Source organism: Pimephales promelas, chromosome 8, assembly GCF_988280905.1.
Source record: "Pimephales promelas chromosome 8, fPimPro1.hap1.1, whole genome shotgun sequence".
NCBI classification, from domain to species: Eukaryota; Metazoa; Chordata; class Actinopteri; order Cypriniformes; family Leuciscidae; genus Pimephales; species Pimephales promelas.
Genome location: NC_142776.1, coordinates 29321254 through 29340549, shown reverse-complemented (window position 1 = coordinate 29340549; position 19296 = coordinate 29321254). Strand labels below are relative to the sequence as shown.

The window sequence follows — 19296 nt, the reverse complement described above, 5'->3', positions numbered from 1 at the left end:
ATATAAAAACACAAACCAACATATTCTCACATGTGAAAGGCAATCCAATTTCTTTGGGAAATTAAATATCTTCGGTTTCACAAGCAGAGTTGTGCAATGTTGTGGCATCGTTGAGAGTGACGACCACGACCCTCTCTGACCGTTGCAAGATGGCGGGCGCACCGACGTATCTGGAGCCGTGGAATCTGACTTCTACGTATCCATAGGATGCATATCTATGATGAGCAGTGCGTCGAGGATGCCCGCACCCGCAGTTGTCAGGTGAATGGCGTCCTTCGAAAGTCCAGTCAGCTGCACTTTCACTTCGAGATGCAAGAAAGCTGGCATATAACGTCAAATTATTATTATAAGCAGACACTACAAGATCTTCCCAACACGGATTATGAGAACGAATTGCAAAATGGTGCTTCGGCGCAACGGTTCGCAGGATAATAGAAGCTGCGCAGTTGCTATAATCACGCGTCTCGATGTAAACAAGAGAGTGAAATTTGACAACTGGAAGTGCTGAGTAAGCCTGAGAGTGTCATGCTACCACAAGCCGGAGGTACGCTTATACTGACGAAAATAATTGTTTCCAAAATGTCTTTATCCGTAGTTTAAAGCAGCGAGTGTTATCGAAATTATTTTGTATCTGCTCGTGTAAGTTAGTTAACAAGCTTTTTTTTTTTCTTTTTTTTTTTTTTTTTTTTACAAAGGTAGTGTTTTAGCAGCCAGTCTGCTGCTGATATTTTCTGAGTGACGTTTGTTTTAATGCGGGTTTTCTATCTGTCGAATACCTGCCAAATAGGCTACCAGCTATACATTTTACCATAATATTATTTTGAAAACAGATTTGAATAGTTTATTTTAAACCGACCAATAAAATTGTTGTTTGCTAAAATGATGGAACCCCAGGACAATATTGAAGAGGATGACACCTCAGCATCAGCATCAGCATCCCCGCCACCCCGGTCTTTGCCCCGTCAGCGCGTCTCTCTGCAGAAGAGCAGCGTGTGTTCTCGCTCTTACTTCATGGTGGTCATGGTTTTCTTCCACGTTTACATCATCAATGTCATTGCACTTCTGCTGTATGTTCACTATAATAACGGCTCTACCACAAGCACGGCAAACCGGGATTTTACAAACAGAGATAACAGTCATAAAGTCACCGGAACGTCAGATGCGCAGACCCCTTCAGACTCGGACTTCCCTCGAAATATGTATCTTCCTCGCATTGAAGGAATACGGGTAAGGACCGGAGTATACATTAGATGATTTGGAGATCTGTGAGTATTTATATTCGTTTATCTTCCAAAAACTACAGTCTTTTTAAAATGAAATTAAAATTGTATTAGGTGGGACATGTCCAAAAAGTGTCACTGGTGCCAGGGAAAGTCCATGAAATGAAGACACTCAGTTTGAAGCCCCTTCTGTTTGGTAAGGACAATAAGATGCTAAAGAAGAATAGTAATATTCATAGCCCATTCACACCAAGAACAATAATGATAACTATATTGGTGTCCACACAAATGGACAATAACCTCTTGTTTATTATAAGAGTGCACTGTCATTTGCCACTTTAAATGCTCATGCTCTTTAAAGTTGGATGGATTCTGATTGGCTGTCAGTGTTTTTATCTTTCATTAGCTGTAAAAAAATGTGTGTATATATATATATATATATATCAGTGATTTCAATAATATAGCTGTGGTGTCGACTTCACTTTTCTCATAGAATTAAAACAATTATTAAAACTTATACTCATTCTTAGTGGGTCCACAGCAGTTATAACAGATGACAATCACAGTGTGTGCTTATAATAAACTACATTTGTATCACTTATTTGTGTGTGGACACCATTAAAGGCCTAGTTAAAGCTTCCAAGGTTTCTGTCACTATTTTCAGATTCTTCATTTGCCACTGTGTAAAACTTGAATGTAAAAATTTGTTAACAAAAACTCATTATTTTTATTCATAATACCGAATATGCATAGAAAATGAATGAAAGGTATCTGCTAGAATTTCGAATTTTTTGGGGTTGATCTTATGAAATTAAACATTAAGCCTAGTCTTATTGGCATGCATGCATTGTTTGCTATTAGGGTTTTTGTGTTTGAAGCATCATTGTGGCTCTGTGTGTGTGTGTGTGTGTGTGTGTTACAGAGATCCCTGGCTTTCTGTCAGAGGAGGAGTGTGGTGTAGTTGTGCGTTTGGCTCAGCTGAAGGGTTTGATGGAGAGTCAGGTTATGGTCCCTGAAGGTCAAGAGGAACTTAATCAGCAGCTTAACCTCAGTCCTGAGGAAATCTTCAATTTCCTTGACCTCAACCAAGATGGCCAACTACAACCTCATGAGGTCTGTTGATCCTTGGTTTTGCAGTTTGATAATGCTGAGAAAATGTAATGTGTAAATCTTTCTACTTTACGTGTAATCTGTAACTTGATTTTCTGCTGTAGATATTGACACACTCTCGAGTGAGAGATGGAATCTGGTTAACGTCTGAGAATCTTAAGGAAATCTATGATGGCCTAAAAGTTGATCAGGATGGAAATGGTAAAGACCTAAGAGTGAGATCTTAAATGGTCGGACACCCAATAGACATAGATCATAGTTTGCCAATTTGGGTGTCCATATGTATATGTTTTGAGTATATGTCTCTTTTGATGCAGGTCTCTTGAGTTTAGAGGAGTTTGGGCGTCTGAGAAGTGATGCCTTTCAGCGTTTTCTGCTACAGCGTGGGGTAGAAAGGAGCCAGCTGGTGAGGAACAGCAGACACACCTGGCTCTACCAGGGTCAGGGAGCACATCAGGTTCTTCAAGACCTCCGCAAAAGGTTTTATCTTCTCTCTTATGGTCCATCTATCAAGTGTGCTAACATACAGCTTTTAAAAAGCTTTGCTTTCTTCGTGTGTTTCTTCTATCACTCCTTCTCGGTTTGTAATAATGCTATATATCTCTTCCTGTCTTTAAAGAGTCACTCGTTTAACACGACTGCCATCCTCTCTGGTGGAGTTAAGTGAACCTTTACAAGTAGTGCGCTATGAGCAGGGCGGCCATTACCACGCCCATCATGACAGTGGGCCTGTGTACCCTGAAACAACCTGCACACACACTCACCTTGCTGCCAATACCACCTCTCCATTCCAGACTTCCTGCAGGTAAGCCAAAGAGACAAGGCTTAAGCTTCATGTCTGAGCTGTTTTAACTGAAAGCAACTTGCACTGACATATCTAAAAATATGTCAGTGCCATTGTTTTGTCTCAAGATGCACACCAGGAATGTTTTCTAAAGCATGTTTATAATAGCTACTTGAACTAAAGCCTAATCCTGGCTTAAGTCTAGCCCTGAAACCGAGGCTAAGATTAATATTTTACAATGTGTAATCATATAATGTCATAAATAATAATTAGGCATTGTCACACAAGCAACGTGATACTTCATTAAAGAGCCCATGTTATGCTTTTTTGGATGTTACCTTTCATGTAGTGTTTAATAAAGCTGTTTTTTGAATGTAAAAGGTCTGGGAAGTTTCCAGTACTCTTCCAGTGTACAATGGTTATTTTCCATTGTAACTCCAGTCTGCATGCCACCCAATAGTCTTCACTGGCTGCCCACTTTAACCCTCCTCAAACACTGTAGTTGTAGCTGAAGCCTGGAAGAGCTTGTTAGATATCTCAAGAATATGCTGTTTTCTGTAAGAAAATCCAAAAAAGCGTTTCCAAAGGATGAGGACTCGGGCTTGAATTGATACGGTAAAACTACTGCCGTCGTTATCACTGTGTATACTAGTACCCTCAGAGCCGGAATTCAGATACGGTAATGTGCGTTTCGTTTCCAACTGCTGTAAGCAGAATAGTTTGGGCCATCTGACCAATCAGAGCAGAGTAGGCTCTCGGAAAGGAGCGGTTTAGAGAGACCGAATCTTTGACCGAACCGTTTCAGACATTGTGAGAAAAGAAGTGATGCTGCAATGTATATTATGAGAAAATGAAAGTGTTTTTTTTTTTTAACCTTAGATGCATATAAACCTATTATAGGAGACCTCTAAAACTAAATTAGGAATGTTTAAAATATCATAATAGGGGTTAATATTATGTAAATACAGTTTTTATCCCCCTAAAGTTCATAGTATTTGTTTTTTTTTTTTTTTTACAGGTACATCACGGTTCTGTTTTACCTTAGTAATGTAGAAGAAGGGGGGGAGACCACCTTTCCAGTGGCAGATAATAGGACTTATGAAGAAGCGGTGTGTCCTGTTGAATAAAATGTCTTTGCATGTGTATTTGTGAGTTAAAAGCAAGAGATTTACACTATTTAAACATGTACGACAGCCAATAATTATGTGCACGTATTTGTGTTTCCAGTCACTGATACAGAACGATGTGGATCTGTTGGACACCAGGAAGCATTGTGATAAAGGCAACCTGAGAGTGAAGCCCATTAAGGGGACGGCAGTTTTCTGGTATAACTATCTCTCCGATGGTAGAGGTAATGAATATAACTTATTTGCTATTTTGTAATGTAACGTTTTTGGAATAACGTTGAATGAAATAATGGTGGTGTAATATTTCCACCCAATTTGTATTAAAAAGTATAAAAAGTCTAACTGAAATATTAACATCAATTTCAGAATTTGTTAGAATTTTAGACCTCACTGTCCTGATAAAGCCTCGTTCATAAGCTGTAATTGGTGTTCTGTGCTGCCCTCTGTAGGTTGGGTGGGTGAACAGGATGAGTATTCTCTTCATGGTGGCTGCGTGGTGACACGAGGGACTAAGTGGGTTGCCAATAATTGGATCAATGTTGACCCAGACTACCAGCGACAGGCACGCTACCAACAATTTGTTTCCCAACAAGAGACACAAGAGCAAGAAGAACTGAACTCAGACCAACATATTGAAACACACCAAGACTTGTAAACACACACAAATCCAGGTACAACAATGAACATACTGTATATACACATTCTCTTCTGTGTAATGATCTTTTTATAGTCCTCACTTTTTCTTTCACACACACACCTTTGCATCACTCAAACACCCTGAACCACTGACCTCATACCAACAAACACACAAAAACACACTCATCCTTTGTATATTTTAATCATTTCACTCTTCCACACAAATGCACACTATAGAAATGTAGCCCTACCAACATTTCCATGTATTCAGAATTGAACGAGCTTTACCCAGCCTTTAGCGGTTCCCAGTGTCTGAACTGGAACCTGTGTTGGGTTGGATTCAGGGATGAACAACCTGATCTTTATGCAACTGTGAAAGACAATGCTACTACTCCTAATGTAGATATTTGAAGGGATTATTATTCCCATTAAATGGGAATGCAGCCATATTTGACAACTTTGTTTACATACAGATTGACACTCTACTGTACCTTCCAAAGGCCGTACAATGCATTGATAGTAAATAGAAGAGCATCTGAGATGTGTATCTCTTCCCTGGTGGGATGATAGTTATAACTTAGGAACCTCCAGCAAATAAAGCACAGTCAGTGCTGAAGCAACTTCACAATTGTGGGAGGATGTAGTGTGTATGTGACCAAAGAATGTGTAAACTATGTATATTGTTGCTTTCTACTGAAGTGACATTTTAACTGACATCAAAATCACTGAACACTTTGGTGTTATCTGCAGGTGCACTCAGCATTAACTAGTTGTAGTTCTGTCAATGGAGTACAGGTTAGTGTATTATCATAACTAGTAATAGTTTTAACCTATGTAACATCTATTATCTCTGCAAGGACGTTTCTTACACTTATTCCCGCTCAGAAATTCCTGAAAAGAAGCATGTAAACTTGCACAGTCTTGTATGATTTGTTTGGATTTTAATCATTTATTTTATTATGTTTTACTTTGTTAATTGCAATGCATCCAAAGACTGACTGAGGTTAACTTATTTTATTTATTTGTTGGATCACATTGTTGCTGTTAAAATGCACAGAATCACTTTGTCGAATAAATTATTAAAATGATCAGTCAGAGACTGTTGTTTTCTTTAAAAACACATTTTCATTTTCTATTTTAACATTTTGTCTGTTGTTTTTATAAATGTTTTATAATTTATAAAAATGGTATAAATACAATTACATTACATGTAAAATTACGTGTTTATATTACTAATCAGTATAATTTACAATAATCCTTCAAATCGTCAAATAAACCCCCAAAAAATAAAACACAAAAATAGTTAATTTAAACACCTACATTTTTTCTACAAGTATCAGACATGCTTCAGTAGGCAAATGTTATTTGAGCATAAATTGCATGGACATACTGTAACTTGGAGAGGTTTACTTTTTTGTATACAGCTTGTAGAACAAGATGAATCATCAATCAAGAAATCAGTCTTCTCTCATAGTCTGGTACCACTTATATCCTGAAATGTGAAGTTAGAAATTATGTATGTGATAGTATTCAACAATAATTCCATAATCATACTCCATGTATATGTACTGTAAGTGTGATTTTGGTGAGCACATATGCTGTACATATAGAACCTACCAGAGCATTCTCATAGCTGTGGATGGTCACAGCTCCCCGAAGCTTGAGACAGTACAGAACAGCATCATGCACAGTAGCAAAGACACGACCTTCAGTGATGACATCAGAGAAGAAGCCGCCACGCTTGAGCTGTTCCACCATCAGTGCTTGAGTGAAAACAATGAACAGGCCACAAATTATAATCATTGACTAAATAAAACATCTGACAGGAAGGCTGATCTTTGAAGTCCACTGTAACAGAAATGATGATAGACCCATTACCTTGACAGCCTGCCAAGTAAATATTCACATCGATCTCTCCAAAATCGTGGAATATCTACAATAAGAAATGGTGATGAGAGCTTGGTTGCAATGCAAAGTCACCTTTTTCTCTGTTGGACTTTTGAAGCACTTACATTTCTTAATGTCTTAATGGCCACTGTATCAACAAAGTTAGCTGTGGAGAAATCCAATATGATGGAATGGATGTCCCAAGTCCACTTCCCCAGGGATCCCAGAGAAACCCTCTCCAGATCCCTGCTTAAAGTGTCTTCGCTGCTGGAGTCCAGCGTGGTGGTGTCCCCGTCATGTAGATCAGACACTGACCCCAGGGTGGCAGTCTCAGGGTCAGTGCCCTTCAGGTACATCCAGGTGTGACAGCCATCAGATGTCCGTGCTGTCTCAGGTATAACAAACACTGTACTGTTTTCCCTCTGTCTCCAGCCAAGCTCTACCTCTCTGTGCATGTCTCCATTAACTTCATCTTCCACTGTAAAAACAGACTTTTTGGATCGCTGAGAGGCTTCCCTGAGAGCTCTTTTCTGTAAAGGAAGAATGAAAGTGACGGTTCACAGATTTGAGCAGATGAATTCACTAGATGTTTGACCATAGACATGCTGCCTTTCTGGATACATAGAAACTAAATCATTATAGAGTTATTTTAAAAGTGACTTTTTTGGTCTACATTGGCACACGAATAGCAATCTGCACAGGAAAGTTTTGAGTTTGACATTATGTTGCTAAGCTAATATGCTTGAATATACACAGCACACACAAATATTATGTAGAATAATCCATTTGCAAGAACTATTTTTATTGACGCTTCTCAGTGTTAAATGAAATGTGTGTTTTTGTTTTGTTTTTTTTGGTTTCAATTTACTTTGATGGTCCCAAATTTTTATAAGTATAATGTTTTCACTGAGCTCATAAAAATGCATTCTGGGATTGACTTATAATTTGGACAAAATTAGGTCAAAATCTTGGGTACCGATATCTTTTGTAACAGCCTTTGCGTCACCCATGCCACCTTTAATCCTGCCTTTGTAAGATCACAAAGTTTTAGAACAGACTGTACATACTGTATATGATATAGGATTAGGACTAGGTCATGTTAATGGTGCAGTTTATCATATCATTATCCAGTAACCATGGAAAGAATTAGCAGAGATCTTCTACCTGTCTTTTAGCCTCTCTTCGGGCTCTTCGCTCTGCTCTCCTCTCTCTGCGTCTCTGCTTGGCCTCCTGTCTGCGCTTATAGGTGAGCATTTTCCCAATGTCCAGGCCACTCTGCAGAAACATTAGCAATTAATATGCATTAGCAAAAATAATATAGGTATATCTTTAAAGACAGATGTCTAACGGTGCCCTCTAACCACAAAAATATTCAAAAGAACCCCTAGGCCTAGTTATATTTTTACAACATATTTTAATTTATGGGCACTCCTAGTTTTTGTTATTAAAACATGACTAAAATATTTAGAATTAAAATAAAAAAAATCCAGACATGTTTTATTTTTTTTTACTCACAATTTGCACATAATAAAATATTTTAAAGCTTGGCATAGTTGTTTTTGTTTATGTTTTGTCAAAAATGATTTTGAGCCATCTTGTATGGAAGGCCTCCTTGGATGTTTTCTAGTGAGCCCCAGACCCCTAGTTGAGAACCACTGTGACATTCCAAAGTACTGAAAAAGAAATATTTTATTGCATACTATGTTTCAAACAAATTGTACCTTTTTTTTAAGGGCCTCAAGATAAAGTTCAGCATTAGCAAAGTACATGGTGGCAGAAGAGCGAAATATGGTGATTCCTGGTACCTCCCTTACCTACAAAACAAAAAGCATGATTGTGATAAGTCTGCTAAGGTAGATACAGGGTGGCTACAGGTATAAACAATTTCAATTTAAGACTTTATAAGACTTTTTAATACCACTTCTAAATTAAATTTAAGACCAAACTTACGAAGGAAATAGAAATATTACTGAATATTTTCAGTTTCAATTTATAAGTAAACACACTGTCTGTTCAAAAGTCTGGTGAAATGACAATAACCAAGTGCCAATTCCGTACGTGCCAGTCGCCTGTGGTGGAGTACAGTGGAGTGAAAAGAAATATAGAAGGCATTTTTATAAATGTCTTAAAAATAATAAAGTATAATAATAAAGGCTTCGATTTAATTTACTAATAAAGGCATACCAGTTTATTTGTAGTGTACTGATAATAGTTTCATATAATTAGTTTGTTAATTAAACTAATAATTATAAATAATTGATTTCCGTGTAAAATAATACTACAAACACTTAAAAATAAACAGATTAGTGCCCTGTTTTGAGGACAAGAAATGAAAACCAATGCGGTATGATGAATGTCCAAAAGATGGAACTCTGTAATGACCACCTAGTGTTCAGTAGTGTTCATGACATGTTGATATGCCTTTAAGATGACTTCTTCTATGGCATTCGTTATTGTATGCGTGATGTATTGTTATGTAAAATGGAGCCTTCCAGAGCCTTCATGGCCCTCTATCAGAATCCATAGTTTTGAGAAGATTGGAGAAACTTATTTTTTCGCCCTAGAAAAAAAAAAACGAAAGGGCCATGAGACTTAGACCTGAGTGCAAAAATTGAGGCTCTAGACCCTTCCAGAGCTGAGATATTGAGATTTTTATAATGGCATAAATGCTACGTGGGATCTCAATATCTCAGCTCTGGAAGGGTCTAGAGACTCCATTTTTGCACTCGGGTCTAAGTCTCATGGCCCTCTATCAGAATCCAGAGTTTTAAGAAGATCAAAGAAACTCAAAATTTCGACCCCCCCAAAAAAACGACAGTGGTACCCCTTTTGTTTTTGTTTTTTTTCTGTGGCGAAAAAATAAGTTTCTCCAATCTTCTAAAAACTCTGGATTCTGATATAGGGCCGTGAGACTTAGACCCGAGTGCAAAAATGGAGTCTCTAGACCCTTCCAGAGCTGAGATATCGAATGTCAAAATTTCGGCCCGAAAAAAAAACGACAGTGGTACCCCTTTCGTTTTTTTTTTTCGGGCGAAAAATGAAGTTTCTCCAATCTTCTCAAAACTCTGGATTCTGATAGAGGGCCATGAGATTTAAACCTGAGTGCAAAAATGGAGGCTCTAGACCCTTCCAGAGCTGAGATATCGAAACTCAAAATTTCGACCCGAAAAAAAAACGACAGTGTTACCCCTTTCGTTTTTTTCCGTTTTTGGGCGAAAAATCAAGTTTCTCCAATCTTCTCAAAACTCTGGATTATGATGGAGGGCCGCGAGACTTTGACCTGAGTGCAAAAATGGAGGCTCTAGACCCTTCCAAAGCTGAGATATCGAAACTCAAAATTTCGACCCGAAAAAAAAACGACAGTGTTACCCCTTTCGTTTTTTTCCGTTTTCGGGCGAAAAATCAAGTTTCTCCAATCTTCTCAAAACTCTGGATTATGATGGAGGGCCGCGAGACTTTGACCTGAGTGCAAAAATGGAGGCTCTAGACCCTTCCAGAGCTGAGATATCGAAACTCAAAATTTCGACCCGAAAAAAAACGACAGTGTTACCCCTTTCGTTTTTTTTCATTTTCGGGTGAAAAATTAAGTTTCTCCAATCTTCTCAAAACTCTGGATTATGATAGAGGGCTGTGAGACTTTGACCTGAGTGCAAAAATGGAGGCTCTAGACCCTTCCAGAGCTGAGATATCGAAACTCAAAATTTCGACCCGAAAAAAAAACGACAGTGTTACCCCTTTCGTTTTTTTTCATTTTCGGGTGAAAAATTAAGTTTCTCCAATCTTCTCAAAACTCTGGATTATGATAGAGGGCTGTGAGACTTTGACCTGAGTGCAAAAATGGAGGCTCTAGACCCTTCCAGAGCTGAGATATCAAAATTTAAAATTTCGACCCGAAAAAAAAACGACAGTGTTACCCCTTTCGTTTTTTTCCGTTTTCGGGCGAAAGATCAAGTTTCTCCAATCTTCTCAAAACTCTGGATTATGATGGAGGGCCGCGAGACTTTGACCTGGGTGCAAAAATGGAGGCTCTAGACCCTTCCAGAGCTTAGATATCGAAACTCAAAATTTCAACCCGAAAAAAAACCCGACAGTGTTACCCCTTTCGTTTTTTTTCGTTTTCGGACGAAAAATCAAGTTTCTCCAATCTTCTCAAAACTCTGGATTATGATGGAGGGCCGCGAGACTTTGACCTGAGTGCAAAAATGGAGGCTCTAGACCCTTCCAAAGCTGAGATATCGAAACTCAAAATTTCGACCCGAAAAAAAAACGACAGTGTTACCCCTTTCGTTTTTTTTCATTTTCGGGCGAAAAATTAAGTTTCTCCAATCTTCTCAAAACTCTGGATTATGATAGAGGGCTGTGAGACTTTGACCTGAGTGCAAAAATGGAGGCTCTAGACCCTTCCAGAGCTGAGATATCAAAATTTAAAATTTCGACCCGAAAAAAAAACGACAGTGTTACCCCTTTCGTTTTTTTTCATTTTCGGGCGAAAAATTAAGTTTCTCCAATCTTCTCAAAACTCTGGATTATGATAGAGGGCTGTGAGACTTTGACCTGAGTGCAAAAATGGAGGCTCTAGACCCTTCCAGAGCTGAGATATCAAAATGTAAAATTTCGACCCGAAAAAAAAAACGACAGTGTTACCCCTTTCGTTTTTTTCCGTTTTCGGGCGAAAAATCAAGTTTCTCCAATCTTCTCAAAACTCTGGATTATGATGGAGGGCCGCGAGACTTTGACCTGAGTGCAAAAATGGAGGCTCTAGACCCTTCCAGAGCTGAGATATCGAAACTCAAAATTTCGACCCGAAAAAAAAACGACAGTGTTACCCCTTTCGTTTTTTTTCATTTTCGGGTGAAAAATTAAGTTTCTCCAATCTTCTCAAAACTCTGGATTATGATAGAGGGCTGTGAGACTTTGACCTGAGTGCAAAAATGGAGGCTCTAGACCCTTCCAGAGCTGAGATATCGAAACTCAAAATTTCGACCCGAAAAAAAAACGACAGTGTTACCCCTTTCGTTTTTTTTCATTTTCGGGTGAAAATTAAGTTTCTCCAATCTTCTCAAAACTCTGGATTATGATAGAGGGCTGTGAGACTTTGACCTGAGTGCAAAAATGGAGGCTCTAGACCCTTCCAGAGCTGAGATATCGAAACTCAAAATTTCGACCCGAAAAAAAAACGACAGTGTTACCCCTTTCGATTTTTTCCGTTTTCGGGCGAAAAATCAAGTTTCTCCAATCTTCTCAAAACTCTGGATTATGATAGAGGGCCGCGAGACTTTGACCTGGTTGCAAAAATGGAGGCTCTAGACCCTTCCAGAGCTGAGATATCAAAATTCAAAATTTCGACCCGAAAAAAAACGACAGTGTTACCCCTTTCGTTTTTTTTTCATTTTCGGGCGAAAAATTAAGTTTCTCCAATCTTCTCAAAACTCTGGATTATGATGGAGGGCCGCGAGACTTTGACCTGGGTGCAAAAATGGAGGCTCTAGACCCTTCCAGAGCTGAGATATCGAAACTCAAAATTTCGACCCGAAAAAAAAACGACAGTGTTACCCCTTTCGTTTTTTTTCATTTTCGGGTGAAAAATTAAGTTTCTCCAATCTTCTCAAAACTCTGGATTATGATAGAGGGCTGTGAGACTTTGACCTGAGTGCAAAAATGGAGGCTCTAGACCCTTCCAGAGCTGAGATATCGAAACTCAAAATTTCGACCCGAAAAAAAAACGACAGTGTTACCCCTTTCGTTTTTTTTCATTTTCGGGCGAAAAATTAAGTTTCTCCAATCTTCTCAAAACTCTGGATTATGATAGAGGGCTGTGAGACTTTGACCTGAGTGCAAAAATGGAGGCTCTAGACCCTTCCAGAGCTGAGATATCGAAACTCAAAATTTCGACCCGAAAAAAAAACGACAGTGTTACCCCTTTCGTTTTTTTTTCATTTTCGGGCGAAAAATTAAGTTTCTCCAATCTTCTCAAAACTCTGGATTATGATAGAGGGCCACAAGACTTTGACCTGAGTGCAAAAATGGAGGCTCTAGACCCTTCCAGAGCTGAGATATCAAAATTTAAAATTTCGACCCGAAAAAAAAAACGACAGTGTTACCCCTTTCATTTTTTTTCATTTTCGGGCGAAAAATTAAGTTTCTCCAATCTTCTCAAAACTCTGGATTATGATAGAGGGCTGTGAGACTTTGACCTGAGTGCAAAAATGGAGGCTCTAGACCCTTCCAGAGCTGAGATATCAAAATTTAAAATTTCGACCCGAAAAAAAAACGACAGTGTTACCCCTTTCGTTTTTTTCCGTTTTCGGTTGAAAAATTAAGTTTCTCCAATCTTCTCAAAACTCTGGATTATGATAGAGGGCTGTGAGACTTTGAGCTGAGTGCAAAAATGGAGGCTCTAGACCCTTCCAGAGCTGAGATATCGAAACTCAAAATTTCGACCCGAAAAAAAAACGACAGTGTTACCCCTTTCGTTTTTTTTCATTTTCGGGTGAAAAATTAAGTTTCTCCAATCTTCTCAAAACTCTGGATTATGATAGAGGGCTGTGAGACTTTGACCTGAGTGCAAAAATGGAGGCTCTAGACCCTTCCAGAGCTGAGATATCAAAATTTAAAATTTCGACCCGAAAAAAAAACGACAGTGTTACCCCTTTCGTTTTTTTTCATTTTTGGGCGAAAAATCAAGTTTCTCCAATCTTCTCAAAACTCTGGATTATGATAGAGGGCCGCGAGACTTTGACCTGGGTGCAAAAATGGAGGCTCTAGACCCTTCCAGAGCTGAGATATCAAAATTTAAAATTTCGACCCGGAAAAAAAACGACAGTGTTACCCCTTTCGTTTTTTTCCGTTTTCGGGCGAAAAATCAAGTTTCTCCAATCTTCTCAAAACTCTGGATTATGATGGAGGGCCGCGAGACTTTGACCTGGGTGCAAAAATGGAGGCTCTAGACCCTTCCAGAGCTGAGATATCAAAATTTAAAATTTCGACCCGAAAAAAAAACGACAGTGTTACCCCTTTCGTTTTTTTTCATTTTCGGGCGAAAAATCAAGTTTCTCCAATCTTCTCAAAACTCTGGATTATGATGGAGGGCCGCGAGACTTTGACCTGGGTGCAAAAATGGAGGCTCTAGACCCTACCAGAGCTGAGATATCAAAATTTAAAATTTCGACCCGAAAAAAAAACGACAGTGTTACCCCTTTCGTTTTTTTTCATTTTCGGGCGAAAAATTAAGTTTCTCCAATCTTCTCAAAACTCTGGATTATGATAGAGGGCTGTGAGACTTTGACCTGAGTGCAAAAATGGAGGCTCTAGACCCTTCCAGAGCTGAGATAACAAAATTTAAAATTTCGACCCGAAAAAAAAACGACAGTGTTACCCCTTTCGTTTTTTTTCATTTTCGGGCGAAAAATTAAGTTTCTCCAATCTTCTCAAAACTCTGGATTATGATAGAGGGCTGTGAGACTTTGACCTGAGTGCAAAAATGGAGGCTCTAGACCCTTCCAGAGCTGAGATATCAAAATGTAAAATTTCGACCCGAAAAAAAAAACGACAGTGTTACCCCTTTCGTTTTTTTCCGTTTTTGGGCGAAAAATCAAGTTTCTCCAATCTTCTCAAAACTCTGGATTATGATGGAGGGCCGCGAGACTTTGACCTGAGTGCAAAAATGGAGGCTCTAGACCCTTCCAGAGCTGAGATATCGAAACTCAAAATTTCGACCCGAAAAAAAAACGACAGTGTTACCCCTTTCGTTTTTTTTCATTTTCGGGTGAAAAATTAAGTTTCTCCAATCTTCTCAAAACTCTGGATTATGATAGAGGGCTGTGAGACTTTGACCTGAGTGCAAAAATGGAGGCTCTAGACCCTTCCAGAGCTGAGATATCGAAACTCAAAATTTCGACCCGAAAAAAAAACGACAGTGTTACCCCTTTCGTTTTTTTTCATTTTCGGGTGAAAAATTAAGTTTCTCCAATCTTCTCAAAACTCTGGATTATGATAGAGGGCTGTGAGACTTTGACCTGAGTGCAAAAATGGAGGCTCTAGACCCTTCCAGAGCTGAGATATCAAAATTTAAAATTTCGACCCGAAAAAAAAACGACAGTGTTACCCCTTTCGTTTTTTTTCATTTTTGGGCGAAAAATCAAGTTTCTCCAATCTTCTCAAAACTCTGGATTATGATAGAGGGCCGCGAGACTTTGACCTGGGTGCAAAAATGGAGGCTCTAGACCCTTCCAGAGCTGAGATATCAAAATTTAAAATTTCGACCCGAAAAAAAAACGACAGTGTTACCCCTTTCGTTTTTTTCCGTTTTCGGGCGAAAAATCAAGTTTCTCCAATCTTCTCAAAACTCTGGATTATGATGGAGGGCCGCGAGACTTTGACCTGGGTGCAAAAATGGAGGCTCTAGACCCTTCCAGAGCTGAGATATCAAAATTTAAAATTTCGACCCGAAAAAAAAACGACAGTGTTACCCCTTTCGTTTTTTTTCATTTTCGGGCGAAAAATCAAGTTTCTCCAATCTTCTCAAAACTCTGGATTATGATGGAGGGCCGCGAGACTTTGACCTGGGTGCAAAAATGGAGGCTCTAGACCCTACCAGAGCTGAGATATCAAAATTTAAAATTTCGACCCGAAAAAAAAACGACAGTGTTACCCCTTTCGTTTTTTTTCATTTTCGGGCGAAAAATTAAGTTTCTCCAATCTTCTCAAAACTCTGGATTATGATAGAGGGCTGTGAGACTTTGACCTGAGTGCAAAAATGGAGGCTCTAGACCCTTCCAGAGCTGAGATAACAAAATTTAAAATTTCGACCCGAAAAAAAAACGACAGTGTTACCCCTTTCGTTTTTTTTCATTTTCGGGCGAAAAATTAAGTTTCTCCAATCTTCTCAAAACTCTGGATTATGATAGAGGGCTGTGAGACTTTGACCTGAGTGCAAAAATGGAGGCTCTAGACCCTTCCAGAGCTGAGATATCAAAATGTAAAATTTCGACCCGAAAAAAAAAACGACAGTGTTACCCCTTTCGTTTTTTTCCGTTTTTGGGCGAAAAATCAAGTTTCTCCAATCTTCTCAAAACTCTGGATTATGATGGAGGGCCGCGAGACTTTGACCTGAGTGCAAAAATGGAGGCTCTAGACCCTTCCAGAGCTGAGATATCGAAACTCAAAATTTCGACCCGAAAAAAAACCGACAGTGTTACCCCTTTCGTTTTTTTTCATTTTCGGGTGAAAAATTAAGTTTCTCCAATCTTCTCAAAACTCTGGATTATGATAGAGGGCTGTGAGACTTTGACCTGAGTGCAAAAATGGAGGCTCTAGACCCTTCCAGAGCTGAGATATCGAAACTCAAAATTTCGACCCGAAAAAAAAACGACAGTGTTACCCCTTTCGTTTTTTTTCATTTTCGGGTGAAAAATTAAGTTTCTCCAATCTTCTCAAAACTCTGGATTATGATAGAGGGCTGTGAGACTTTGACCTGAGTGCAAAAATGGAGGCTCTAGACCCTTCCAGAGCTGAGATATCGAAACTCAAAATTTCGACCCGAAAAAAAAACGACAGTGTTACCCCTTTCGTTTTTTTTTCATTTTCGGGCGAAAAATTAAGTTTCTCCAATCTTCTCAAAACTCTGGATTATGATAGAGGGCCACAAGACTTTGACCTGAGTGCAAAAATGGAGGCTCTAGACCCTTCCAGAGCTGAGATATCAAAATTTAAAATTTCGACCCGAAAAAAAAAACGACAGTGTTACCCCTTTCATTTTTTTTTCATTTTCGGGCGAAAAATTAAGTTTCTCCAATCTTCTCAAAACTCTGGATTATGATAGAGGGCTGTGAGACTTTGACCTGAGTGCAAAAATGGAGGCTCTAGACCCTTCCAGAGCTGAGATATCAAAATTTAAAATTTCGACCCGAAAAAAAAACGACAGTGTTACCCCTTTCGTTTTTTTTCATTTTCGGGCGAAAAATCAAGTTTCTCCAATCTTCTCAAAACTCTGGATTATGATGGAGGGCCGCGAGACTTTGACCTGGGTGCAAAAATGGAGGCTCTAGACCCTACCAGAGCTGAGATATCAAAATTTAAAATTTCGACCCGAAAAAAAAACGACAGTGTTACCCCTTTCGTTTTTTTTCATTTTCGGGCGAAAAATTAAGTTTCTCCAATCTTCTCAAAACTCTGGATTATGATAGAGGGCTGTGAGACTTTGACCTGAGTGCAAAAATGGAGGCTCTAGACCCTTCCAGAGCTGAGATAACAAAATTTAAAATTTCGACCCGAAAAAAAAACGACAGTGTTACCCCTTTCGTTTTTTTTCATTTTCGGGCGAAAAATTAAGTTTCTCCAATCTTCTCAAAACTCTGGATTATGATAGAGGGCTGTGAGACTTTGACCTGAGTGCAAAAATGGAGGCTCTAGACCCTTCCAGAGCTGAGATATCAAAATGTAAAATTTCGACCCGAAAAAAAAAACGACAGTGTTACCCCTTTCGTTTTTTTCCGTTTTTGGGCGAAAAATCAAGTTTCTCCAATCTTCTCAAAACTCTGGATTATGATGGAGGGCCGCGAGACTTTGACCTGAGTGCAAAAATGGAGGCTCTAGACCCTTCCAGAGCTGAGATATCGAAACTCAAAATTTCGACCCGAAAAAAAAACGACAGTGTTACCCCTTTCGTTTTTTTTCATTTTCGGGTGAAAAATTAAGTTTCTCCAATCTTCTCAAAACTCTGGATTATGATAGAGGGCTGTGAGACTTTGACCTGAGTGCAAAAATGGAGGCTCTAGACCCTTCCAGAGCTGAGATATCGAAACTCAAAATTTCGACCCGAAAAAAAAACGACAGTGTTACCCCTTTCGTTTTTTTTCATTTTCGGGTGAAAAATTAAGTTTCTCCAATCTTCTCAAAACTCTGGATTATGATAGAGGGCTGTGAGACTTTGACCTGAGTGCAAAAATGGAGGCTCTAGACCCTTCCAGAGCTGAGATATCAAAATTTAAAATTTCGACCCGAAAAAAAAACGACAGTGTTACCCCTTTCGTTTTTTTTCATTTTTGGGCGAAAAATCAAGTTTCTCCAATCTTCTCAAAACTCTGGATTATGATAGAGGGCCGCGAGACTTTGACCTGGGTGCAAAAATGGAGGCTCTAGACCCTTCCAGAGCTGAGATATCAAAATTTAAAATTTCGACCCGAAAAAAAAACGACAGTGTTACCCCTTTCGTTTTTTTCCGTTTTCGGGCGAAAAATCAAGTTTCTCCAATCTTCTCAAAACTCTGGATTATGATGGAGGGCCGCGAGACTTTGACCTGGGTGCAAAAATGGAGGCTCTAGACCCTTCCAGAGCTGAGATATCAAAATTTAAAATTTCGACCCGAAAAAAAAACGACAGTGTTACCCCTTTCGTTTTTTTTCATTTTCGGGCGAAAAATCAAGTTTCTCCAATCTTCTCAAAACTCTGGATTATGATGGAGGGCCGCGAGACTTTGACCTGGGTGCAAAAATGGAGGCTCTAGACCCTACCAGAGCTGAGATATCAAAATTTAAAATTTCGACCCGAAAAAAAAACGACAGTGTTACCCCTTTCGTTTTTTTTCATTTTCGGGCGAAAAATTAAGTTTCTCCAATCTTCTCAAAACTCTGGATTATGATAGAGGGCTGTGAGACTTTGACCTGAGTGCAAAAATGGAGGCTCTAGACCCTTCCAGAGCTGAGATAACAAAATTTAAAATTTCGACCCGAAAAAAAAACGACAGTGTTACCCCTTTCGTTTTTTTTCATTTTCGGGCGAAAAATTAAGTTTCTCCAATCTTCTCAAAACTCTGGATTATGATAGAGGGCTGTGAGACTTTGACCTGAGTGCAAAAATGGAGGCTCTAGACCCTTCCAGAGCTGAGATATCAAAATGTAAAATTTCGACCCGAAAAAAAAAACGACAGTGTTACCCCTTTCGTTTTTTTCCGTTTTTGGGCGAAAAATCAAGTTTCTCCAATCTTCTCAAAACTCTGGATTATGATGGAGGGCCGCGAGACTTTGACCTGAGTGCAAAAATGGAGGCTCTAGACCCTTCCAGAGCTGAGATATCGAAACTCAAAATTTCGACCCGAAAAAAAACCGACAGTGTTACCCCTTTCGTTTTTTTTCATTTTCGGGTGAAAAATTAAGTTTCTCCAATCTTCTCAAAACTCTGGATTATGATAGAGGGCTGTGAGACTTTGACCTGAGTGCAAAAATGGAGGCTCTAGACCCTTCCAGAGCTGAGATATCGAAACTCAAAATTTCGACCCGAAAAAAAAACGACAGTGTTACCCCTTTCGTTTTTTTTCATTTTCGGGTGAAAAATTAAGTTTCTCCAATCTTCTCAAAACTCTGGATTATGATAGAGGGCTGTGAGACTTTGACCTGAGTGCAAAAATGGAGGCTCTAGACCCTTCCAGAGCTGAGATATCGAAACTCAAAATTTCGACCCGAAAAAAAAACGACAGTGTTACCCCTTTCGTTTTTTTTTCATTTTCGGGCGAAAAATTAAGTTTCTCCAATCTTCT

General features: G+C 39.0%; 2 protein-coding genes across 3 annotated transcripts in view; one reads left to right on the top strand and one right to left on the bottom strand.

The window, feature by feature from the left end:
• Positions 1 to 215: 215 nt before the first annotated feature.
• p4htmb (prolyl 4-hydroxylase, transmembrane b) lies at positions 216 to 5972 on the top strand. 2 transcript variants are annotated; one of them, XM_039689382.2, is made up of 10 exons: positions 217 to 544; positions 895 to 1227; positions 1335 to 1416; positions 2143 to 2333; positions 2435 to 2531; positions 2648 to 2810; positions 2950 to 3135; positions 4133 to 4223; positions 4342 to 4465; positions 4691 to 5972. In XM_039689382.2, exons 2-10 carry the CDS (start codon positions 1012 to 1014, stop codon positions 4894 to 4896), a joined length of 1356 nt encoding a protein of 451 aa, XP_039545316.2. In that variant the 5' UTR covers positions 217 to 544; positions 895 to 1011; the 3' UTR covers positions 4897 to 5972. The 2 variants fall into 2 exon arrangements, with proteins under 2 accessions (XP_039545315.2, XP_039545316.2); XM_039689381.2 differs by having other exon boundaries at positions 216 to 1227.
• Positions 5973 to 6076: 104 nt separating this feature from the next.
• The window catches only part of slc26a6l1 (solute carrier family 26 member 6, like 1), a 47075-nt gene continuing 33855 nt past the window's right edge, over positions 6077 to 19296 (bottom strand). Inside the window, exons 14-19 of the mRNA XM_039689367.2 lie at positions 8486 to 8578; positions 7929 to 8039; positions 6890 to 7294; positions 6756 to 6810; positions 6495 to 6640; positions 6077 to 6369 (exon numbers count right to left, since the gene is read on the bottom strand). Of these exons, the coding sequence (XP_039545301.2) occupies positions 6346 to 6369; positions 6495 to 6640; positions 6756 to 6810; positions 6890 to 7294; positions 7929 to 8039; positions 8486 to 8578 (834 nt within the window). The 3' untranslated portion in view covers positions 6077 to 6345. The remainder of the gene's footprint in view (positions 6370 to 6494; positions 6641 to 6755; positions 6811 to 6889; positions 7295 to 7928; positions 8040 to 8485; positions 8579 to 19296) is intronic.

Bases quoted from the DNA above. Each gene is read 5' to 3' on its own strand.
- p4htmb (XM_039689381.2), top strand. From the start codon at position 880: ATGATGGAACCCCAGGACAATATTGAAGAGGATGACACCTCAGCATCA. The intron at 2,811-2,949 runs GTTTTATCTTCT...CTGTCTTTAAAG, and splicing joins CTTCAAGACCTCCGCAAAAG to AGTCACTCGTTTAACACGAC. The intron at 4,466-4,690 runs GTAATGAATATA...TGCCCTCTGTAG, and splicing joins CTATCTCTCCGATGGTAGAG to GTTGGGTGGGTGAACAGGAT.